A 10,876-nucleotide genomic window follows, 5' to 3' on the forward strand; every position below is an offset into this window, starting at 1 on the left:
GCAGCGCACGCAACAGAAGCTCTCGAAAGAGATAATTTTTCCCCGTTTTTGCTTAATTTTTCATCGAAACTCCGCTTTATTAGTCATAGCGTGATGTTATATAGTTAATAGTCTTCCTCGATAAATAGGGCATCCAACACTAAAAGAATTTTTAAAGTCGAACTAGTAGTTACTAGGATTAGCACGTTCAAACAAACAAACTCTTCTGCTATGTATAATGGTATATAAGTATAGATTAAGAGCCTAGTTAGATTGCATATTACGCAAAACACAATTATTATTGTAATTGAGGTGTAAACGTTTCGTTGAAGTGTGAATTATAATTAGTATTTAGACAGGTAATAAATTACATAATTTGTCTGTTGGTAATATGTTATTATGTATGTTGTAACTTCTTAATTATTTGTCAGTTTAATTAATACCTGTTTTACTTCTGAAGGAAATCCTTCAAGATCTCTAAATGACTCCGAGATCATTGTATTGAGTATAGTTTCTAAAATATAATTGTTTGTTTCAATTTATGCAGTACGTAAATGAGGAATTACCTAATGCTAAAGGCATTCTCTGCCAGTCAACCCGGTGTGTATTAATATATCCTATATTTAGATAATATGTACATCAAGTACCTGATTTCTGATTTTACCAACAGGTTTTAAGGACTAATAGTCGTAGCCGATGACATTTACATCTCTTGCTTATCAAACTCTTCGACATAGCACTTATATTCAATCAGGTTTTGTTTCGCAAGGAAATTTTTGTCTGAAATTCAGGGAGCACGAGATTTGGGATTAATGTCCAATACGGCGGTGAGGAATAAGAATTTCGAAGCTTTGCGAAGTCTGCCAATCTTACACTAGGCTAACGTGAGCTAAGGCCCTCTCAGTAGTAGGGAGGCATGCTTCCCCATAATTAGGTTGGAATAATTCTAAGTAATTTCTTGGTTCGCTTATTTGTATCACTATATACTAACCTCCGAGATATCTTAAGAATTTTATCTTGTAAAGTCAGAATATTTTTCAAATCTTATATAGAGTAATAATAATCAAAAACTTCTTTGGCAAGGTGTCAGTTACTTTGTAGAGCTAAAAGTTAGGAAACTCGTATTAAATTTAAGATCAAGGTAACGATCGTATAATTACACTTTATTCACAGTGTTTAGTATCAGTTACATCATGTCAGGGGTGGGATGTGACTACTATAGAGGGCATCGGGAGCAGAGGGAAGGGATATCATCCCATACAGAAGACGTTAGCAGAATACAACGGCACGCAGTGTGGCTACTGCAGCCCAGGCTTTGTCATGAACATGTATGGGTGAGTATCTAAATCATAATTGTTTCAAAAAGAGTATGGCTTCATGAAGGTTTTATGGATTCCAAAATGACTATAAATCAAATTAACATAAACCAATAATCTTGAGAATGCATAATAATACCTCTCCGAAAGTTCAAAAAGGTTTTTATGAACACGTATTATATTTTTTTTCCAGGAATAAAATCCTTGTAATAATATATCTTCCAGCACCATGGGTAGATAATACTGATTTCTCATCATCAGACGATTCACCAGTTACCAGCCCCTCGCTAAAACATCCCATTTACTAAAAGAGGATATTAACAAATTTATGTTACAGATTACTGGAATCAAACCACTATAACCTAACTCAATATGAGATAGAAAACTCGTTCGGTAGCAACACTTGCAGGTGTACAGGTCATAGACCGATACTAGATGCATTCAAAACCTTCGCCAAAGATGCACCCAAACCCCATCCTTCCATACCAGACATTGAAGACCTAAAACTCTGTAAGGAAGATTGCAAAGGACTTTGCGGAGAATGTAACAATGCAGATCATTGGTGTTTTATTGACGATAATGAACATGGTGATTCTATAAAAAAAATCGTCCTGAAAGATGGTCATATATGGTACAGAGTTAATGAAGTTGATGATATATTTAGTATTTTGGATATAGAAGGACATGATTGTTACATGCTTGTGAATGGAAATACTGGTAGAGGTATGTGTGTATTTATAGTTTGTGTTGTATGCTGTCATTTGAATATAACTATCACTATATCTCTACATGTTTTCTGGGGCAGTAACTAACTATAAAACGTCCTGCCCCTTTTAGTGCAGGTCAAGAGAACGGAGAACCAGTTGGCTAATTTCTTTTCCTATTTACAAAATTTCTGATGATTTTATTTTCAGGCGTTGCTCCAATCCTAGCCTTCCCAAAAGTTCTCATAGACATCAGGCCTATAGAACAGCTAAAGAAATTTTACGTAGACCAAAACCTTGTAGTGGGTGCGGGTACAACCTTGACTGATCTGATGCAGCTGTTTAAAATAATATCGAAGGAACGCGAGGAGTTCTCTTATTTGCAGAAACTCTACGAGCATCTCGATTTGGTGGCTCATATACCAGTTAGAAACGTAAGAAATTTTGGAAATTATTAAGGACCTCTTTTGGATTATTATCTATTCTTCCGAATGCAGATGAGCTCATCAAAAACGCATCGATGAACAATTTGAATCAGTTTTTCTAGTAACAAAATTTTCAAGGACATTTAAAAACAACATTATGGGTGTCCCCGATGATACTAACGTTATGTACTTATATTTGTTTTGACACTTCGTAATACTAAATAGAGGTCATATTTCATTGAGTATGAGCTTTCAAAACAATATTGCAGTGGTATGCTAAAAAGCGTTAAGTAGAATTTACGTAGCCCCAAATACCTTCTTCACCTCCCCTCATCCTTTACTTTATGTTAAGGTTTCAGCGCATTCATGATTCTAGTAGTGGCTACTTGGAATGAAAATTGATAGGTTCTGAGTTTTATTAGTTTAACATAGAAATAAGTGTTTTGTCATGTTTTTAATGCATGGACATTTTAATTAATGAGAGCTTATCACAACCCAGTGGGTTCTGGTGAACCAGTTTAGTCCTTCTACTTAAAAAACACTTTTTTTCCAGATTGGTACAATCGCTGGAAACTTGATGGTAAAGCACAGAGTATTGACATTCGCCTCTGACATATTCTTACTACTTGAGACCATTGGAGCCACGCTCGTCATAGGTATGTATTACCTTTTACATTGTTCACGCTTACAAACAGGAAGTATATTTAATACCAGAATGGCATTACCTATTTTAAGCCAATGTGTAAATACTAGATGCAAGTATTATTTTCCAGTAAGCAAAACCAATACCGTGGAAGTAACACCAGAACACTTCTTAACATTAGATATGACGGGAAGAGTAATCCTTCAAGTAAAGATTCCACCACTGTCCAACGATTACAAATTCGTTTCATTCAAGGTAATCAATATTTATTATGATTTGCTCTTAAAATATCTATTAAACTAAAAATACATAGTTTTGCAAACATTGATAGTTCAATAGTCGCTATGAAAAAATGTGCTTACTTAACCAAATCAGTATTTCCTATCTTTCTTCAAACTATTAGACATAAGTAAACAAGTATAAATGACATCAATATAGAAATGAAAATCATTTATATTTATCGCTAGCTAACATTTATTGGAAACACCGTATATATTTATACAAATAACTTATATTTTAAATCGCAATAAAAATATTTAAATAATTAACGTATATTGTAATAAATCAAAATAATGAATTATAAATAAATATTTCTAGATAATGCCACGGTCACAAAATGCTCACGCTCAAGTTAACGCAGGATTTCTTTATCAATTCGATCGTAGCAACAATGAAGTTGTTATAGCAGCTCGAATAGTAATTGGTGGATTGTCAGCTCACTTCGTACACGCTAGAAATACAGAGAAATACCTAGTTAATAAGAAAATATTCACTAACGAAGTACTACAAGAAGCCCTGCGTGTATTGGAACGTGAATTAATAGTTGAAGAGATTGCTGCTGAGATGAAACCTGAGTATAGAAAAAAAACGGCTTTAGGATTGTTTTATAAAGTAAGTAAAAAGTACTTATCACAAATTAAAAGTTTTGCTACAAATGCAAATTACGGAGCTTTACACATTATAGAGTTATATTAAAGTAAATTTGGAAAAATACAGCTTTTCATCTAAGCAGCCAATTTCAAACCCTTGTGCTTGATTTACTTGACAAACTGTTCTATTTTTAACTAGAACAACATTTTTCCAAGTGAGGAACGCATGAGCACAGAGAACCGCGTAGACGGGCGCAGGCCATCTATGTTTTTATAATAAACGTAAAGTGTACTAACTGCGTATTTTCCTCCAAGGGCTTATTAACATTAATACCGGAAGAGAGTCTAAACCCTCGGTACATCTCTGGAAAAAGAGACATAAGGAAAACGAGACCAATATCAAAAGGCACGGAGGTGTACGACACTAACCCAGTAATTTGGCCGGTTAATGAGCCAATGCCTAAACAAGATGCCCTGGTACAATGTGCTGGTGAAGCTAAGTATGTTAACGATATGCCAACAGAACCTGCAGAAGTATACTGCGCATTTGTACCGGCTGATATTTGTAGAGGGGAAATTGTAGACATTGACGCTACACCAGCCCTGGTGAGTCATTTTATGATATAAGAAATCTAAGAATTAACACAATATTTTACTGCTTATTACGTTTATCCACTTAATTTTTATAATTTTCATATTACTTGCAAAATATAAATAATTAGCAAAATATTCCTAAGAATCTTTAATCACCACATAAGTCTAATCTTCGACCTTTGCATTTAAATAAGGTTGCTTATATTTATGAGATTATATGAACAGCCAAATTTCTGCACTGCGTTTTTGATTTTAATCATGAAAATTGAAAACGAATAAAACTTCTATACTAACAGAAAATTCCTGGAGTTCTGGCGTTCTTCTCAGCAAAAGACATTCCTGGCCGGAATTCTTTCTTATCCCAAAAAGTTATATCTCAATTGATACCAGAAGAGATATTTGCTGAGAAAGAAATCAAGTACTATGATCAACCCATCGGCCTTATTGTGGCAGAAACGGAAAAACTGGCAAACAGAGCAGCATTGCTTGTACATGTCAAATATACTGTTAATAAAGAAAAGCCAATACTAACTGTAAACGATGCTAGAGAAAGAGATCCGAGTCGAATAAGTCTATACCTTATATTCCCTGCAAGAGACAGGGGTTTGGATGTCCAAAGAGTCATCAAAGGATGTGACACTATATTTTGGCAATACCATTTTACGATGGAAGCTCAGTCTTGCGTCACAAGACCAAGCGAGGATGGACTAGACGTGTTTACTTCAACTCAGTGGACGGATTCAGTACACGTTGGAATTTCGGAGTGTTTGAACTTAGAGCAGAATAAGTAAGCTTGAACATTTATGCGTAAATATCTATTGCTACAAGAGAATTTATATTATCATGTTTGCTTCGGTTTTCAGAATTAATGTTACAGTACCGCGATGCGGTGGAGCCTACGGTTCTAAGATAACTCGTGCGACCCACGTGGCATGCGCCTGCGCACTGGTCACACATCTCACAAGTAGACCCTGTCGCTTCGTCATGAGTATCCAGGCCAACATGAGAGTTATTGGCAAACGGTTTCCTTATACTCGTGAATTTGAGGTAAATGTAATCCTGTAACACACATTGTCCTCACAGCGATGGCACCCTCGATAGACTGGAGTAATACTAGTATTCTAGTTACACTCTGCCTTCTCCTTAAGGAATCAAAGACATGAGTTTATGTGTATGTAAGGTAAATTTTACATTCGTTTTCCAGGTAGGCGTAAACAACTCAGGAGAGATCCAGTATCTGGAGTATCATGGATACCATGACCATGGGCACGTCGCATCGGATTCCGTGACAATATTACTTCCCAGCGGAATCAAGAACTGCTACGACAACAGACGTTGGCAGTACAAGATCTTTAACGTGGTGACTGATACACCTTCAAACACTTTTGCTAGATCTCCTGGTACGTTCTCACATCAGTCTCTCGTTTGGAAAGATTAATAATTGTTCGCATTTGCCTAGTAGTATGCGAACATTATTGTAATTGGAAGAACTTACTGTAATTAGGTTTAATAAGGTTTTTGCAATGTCGCAAGATAATTAGGGATCATGTACTTATAGTAAGGCGAAAGGCTTGTATGGGAATTAATTTGTATCCAAAACTTTTATTTAATCTAGATTAATCGAAATAGTTCTTCAAGTTCTTTTTGCAACTTAGGTTTTTGATATTTTTTTGTTATACTTCCTAGGTACACTGGAGTCTATCGCAATGACAGAATACATGATGGAACAAATCGCTTATGAAATAGATAGAGATCCTACACAGGTTCGCCTTGCAAATTTTGATCGCACATACACTGACGTGTTGGATGTAGTCCAAACGCTACTGAGAGACAGCGAATACGATAAGCGGAGGCAGGAGGTCGATGAGTTCAACAGGCTTAATAGGTGGAAGAAACGAGGGCTAAGGGTAGCTATGATGAACTGGCCAGTAGCCACAGTGCTCGACTATCATGTAATGATGTCAGTGTATCATGGAGATGGCACGGTCGCTGTCAGACATGGCGGTATCGAAGTCGGTCAAGGCATCAACACTAAAGTCGCGCAAGCCATCGCTTATACCCTCAATATATCGGTGAATAAGGTCAGATGCAAACCAGTTGAAGTCAGTGCAATACCTAACAACTTTACCACCGGAGGCAGTCGAACTACACAAACAATCACTTTCGGTGCTATCAAGTGCTGCCAACTACTGCTAGACCGACTGTCTGCTATTAGAGAAACTTTGAACAACCCGACGTGGGAAGTTTTGATAGAGGCTGCCTACCAGCGGGGTATTAACTTGCAAACCAGCTATAGGGTTACTTCGAATGATCAGGAACCGTATAGAGCTGGTGGCGCGGCTGTATCTGAAGTAGAAGTGGATATACTGACTGGCGAAACTGAGATCCGTCGAGTAGATATCGTTGAAGACGTCGGGGTCAGTGTTAACCCGGAACTGGATATAGGACAGGTACATCAAAATTTTAAATGGCTCGTTATTGGCTAGAATATTCTTATTGTGTTTCGCAGTTCCTTGCGGTCTCTAGTAATTTTATGTTCACCTCATCAATCTGTACATCACATACTTTGGAAGTGTAGTTATTGGCAAATTGAGCACAACATTATGTTAGATAGTATGCTAATAACATCTGGAGTTGTATACTGCATTGACATTGTAGACTAGGCAGAGATTCAGTGCATTCCGGCGTTTTTGCCATACCTACTATTGGAATTGAATCTAACAGCTCAAATGATAGGACCTTTTACCTTTTATCCGCAATGTTTTACATCTAGTTTTTCCAGTTGTAAATGTTTGTATAATTAAAGTAAACATCCCTTTCGTAATTCATAATTTTGTTTCCCGCTTTGCTATGGAGGAAAGTGGAATATATTTCCAACTCCTCCCTATCCTTATATTTGATTAATGTCGTTGCGGATTAAGATTAATTAGTTACAGAGACTCGCCGAGCTTCACCGCTCGGTGTCATGAAATGCTTGCCACTGCTTGTGAGAGGGTGGACATAAGTGATAGTATATTTCATAGTCCAAAATGATGATTTTGGATAAAAAGATCTAGCTTTCTTCACAAAGATGTAAATAGAACCCTGTATACACCAAAAATAAAAGAATTACTGCAATATCGTGTTTCTTTCACAAGATCATAATAAGTTTTCTTCTATGTACATTTTATCAGTCAGTAAAAATTACAACAAGTTTTTTCTTCCAAATAATTATTGTGAATTGGATAGATTGAAGGAGCCTTCATGTTCGGAGTGGGATATTGGACCACAGAGGAAATAAAATATGACGAAAAGACTGGAGAACTCCTCAGCGACCGCACTTGGCATTACAAATTACCTCTAGCTAAGGACATACCCATCGACTTCCGAATACAACTAAGGAGAAATTCTTACAACCCTTTAGGAACATTGGGATCTAAAGGTACTTTCCTTTTTGAGGTATTTTTAATCCGCGGTCCATCGGACTGCATATTTTTGCTGAAGCGTGCAATCCGGTGCAGTGGTTATATATTAATAAAAAGAAATATATATACTTAAATAGCCTAAAGTTTTCTTTAAACGCGATAATCCGTAAAACTTCTGATTCTGCAATCTCTTTGCGATGCGATAAAATAACTTCTTATAAAAACAATTCAATCAAATATAAATCATATTGAATTATGACAGAAAATAAAACCTGTTTTAATAAACATTACCCTTGAGATAATTTTAGCCTCCTCCAATCCCATTGACATTCCATTAGTACACTTGACTTGAATATTTTTTTAGCTGTATCTGAACCTCCCACGTGTTTGGCAGTCAGCGTTCCATTTGCAATAAGAGAAGCCATTGTCTCTTCACGCGAAGAGAGTGGTTACCCGAGAAACAAGTGGTTTAATATAGGTAAGATACCGTTTACAATTATGTTGGATGATACACCTTCCTACCCAATTCTCGATTGGCTGTGTTGTTTAATAGCAGCGTATACATAGACTGGAGAAACTTACAGACAATTCTCAAACCGAGCAAAATTTTTTGAGGTTTTCAAATAGGATTGAACCTCCACAGAAGAGGCGGGATTGACTTCATGCAAGCTGTCCGTTGTAAACCAGGTCCAATTGTTTTGTTGCATCCTTTAAAAAATATCGATTAACATTACAATGTCATAAAGATAGGATTATAATAAAGTTTGGTAGAATGATCATTTTAAATCGTAAATGTGTCATCACGCCCGTCATGGTCTACTCCCTGGTCTGCCCAAATCAGGGCAAACAGATTCTTATTAGCAAAGCCCTGAACAAACCGAAAACAGTGTGAAAATACCTCACAAACTCCAAAAGTAATAGAGATTAAAATTGCAAATCTCTGCATCCATCGGTAACGAACGGTATTATACCTTGTCTCTAGTATTCAGAGCTTATTTTTAGTATAGAGACTTTATCTGAATATTAGGGTAAGAACAGCGTAGTTAAAACGTAACAACGAATACTTGATGTTGACGGATAATGTCGTACTACGCTGTGACTAAATTCAGCAGGCACTTAACCAACCCAAAAAATAGCGTAAACCCAAACCTTTTATTTCTCTATTTTCAGATGGTCCGTACACATTGGAACCGATTGTGATCAAATCCGACGTCCACCTTGAAGAATTTTTATTTTATTAGCAAAATCGCCTTACATACGTTTGTAGTTTTAAATATATTTATATGCCCTATACCAGAAATGTAATCTATTCGTAATTGATTGCTAATGTCTTTGGAGTAATGCCAAAACTTATTTCACTCTATAGTGTAACTACATAACAATTGTAACTACGTTGATATATATTCCATAGGTATTTACGGTTAATTCGGCTGGACTGTGTTAAGTATTAATAAAAGAATCATGACGCATATTATGGTTAATAATATTATTTATATTTGTGGTTGTCTTAGAGGCTGTTAAGCATTAAGGTAGCGATTTGTTTACATTTTTGGTTTATTCGGTCACTGCTCTTTATAGTGTTTAGTTCCACTATATAACTAATATTGTTATTCTTATAGGTATGTCAATATCATATAATGTATATTATTAAGACCCCAAATAAATGGTGATTGGAAATCAATATGTTTTATATTGAATATTGTTGATTTTTCAATTATTATCAGAGGAAATTTATTCATAGGTTAAAGACAAGATAAATAAATCCATGTAAATAAAATACTTCATTTGTTATTTTAATATTAACTGATTTATTAATCATCAAATTAAATAAATTATTTGTAAATCTTTTTGTACTTATTCCTGACGTAACTTATGCGCCGTAAAGGTATGGAACGAAGACTCAAAACCGTTTGCTTGATAAATGGCCTTAATAAGCCCAGTAATGTACACAATACTATTCTTGGGAGTTGTCTACTACTTAGAGGGTTTAGGCCTTAGTCCACCACGCTCGCCTAGTGTGGGCAGACTTCACTCATCTTCGAAATTCTTTTACAGAATTTCTCAGGTATGCAGGTTTCCTCACGATGTTTTCATTCACTGTTAAAGCAAGAGATAATTCACAAAGACGCACACAATACACACGTAATTTTAGAAAAGTTAGAGTGTGTGCCCATGGGTTCTGATCAATTCGTTCCATACTCATCCGTCTCAGCAATTCGTTCCATACTCAACTAGACTATCGTCGCTTTTTAAGAGATGTTTCACTTAGTACTTTTTTATTAAAAATATTTTATGTCAAATCTGATTATTTTATTGATCTAGTCACTGAAGAATAGCTTGAATCGTGAGATTTTGGTCAGCGAACTAAAAACAGTGCATTTTAATGTACGGAAAAATGACCTTATTACACCTTATGATAGTGGACTAGGGTTCAGAGAGAGTTGACTTACGAAAGATGGTAACTAATCGCCAGTTAACACAAACAGAACAGGGGCCTTATTCTCTATCCCGCACGTTATTTTGACAGTGCGTAACAAGCACGTAACACAACGCATCATGTTTAGGACTATAGAAATTTGGCTTACAGAATACCATTCCACGCACATTTCTCGAAGATAACATGACACGGCCGCGTTACGCGTTTACACTATCATACAGAATAAGGGCTCAGAAAACGGCTATTACACTATCTGTACGGTGGTTGATATTTGGATGAAACACGGGTCCATAGCGTTGTAAAGTGATATTTGCATCTGTAAAAAGATGTTTTATGTTACATTGTTCAGCGAGGAATAATTGCATAAGAAAACTACTTCAGTCTACTGACCTAACCACAAGTTAAAAGGAAAACCTTGAATGTAGTTTATATCTCTTTTAATTTTCACACGAATGAATATCAGCTGTTGAGTGATGACTATGGCCCATGAACACTTAAGTACTAA

The 10,876-nt window shown here is 36.0% G+C and overlaps 1 protein-coding gene across 1 annotated transcript; it reads left to right on the plus strand.

Annotated features, from left to right (window-relative positions):
* Nucleotides 1–1,114: 1,114 nt before the first annotated feature.
* Nucleotides 1,115–9,175, plus strand: LOC115447203 (xanthine dehydrogenase; the record flags this gene model as incomplete). Its single annotated transcript, XM_037446623.1, has 14 exons — nt 1,115–1,313; nt 1,633–2,018; nt 2,210–2,433; nt 2,978–3,080; nt 3,198–3,322; nt 3,665–3,958; nt 4,252–4,542; nt 4,827–5,317; nt 5,394–5,577; nt 5,735–5,930; nt 6,217–6,980; nt 7,759–7,951; nt 8,299–8,412; nt 9,105–9,175. Coding segments are annotated over 14 exons (3,635 nt in total), but the record flags the coding sequence as incomplete, so codon positions are not given.
* Between the last annotated feature and the right edge of the window lie 1,701 nt (nt 9,176–10,876).

The sequence above is a fragment of the Manduca sexta genome, unplaced genomic scaffold (assembly GCF_014839805.1).
Source record: "Manduca sexta isolate Smith_Timp_Sample1 unplaced genomic scaffold, JHU_Msex_v1.0 HiC_scaffold_3303, whole genome shotgun sequence".
Classification (NCBI taxonomy): Eukaryota; Metazoa; Arthropoda; class Insecta; order Lepidoptera; family Sphingidae; genus Manduca; species Manduca sexta.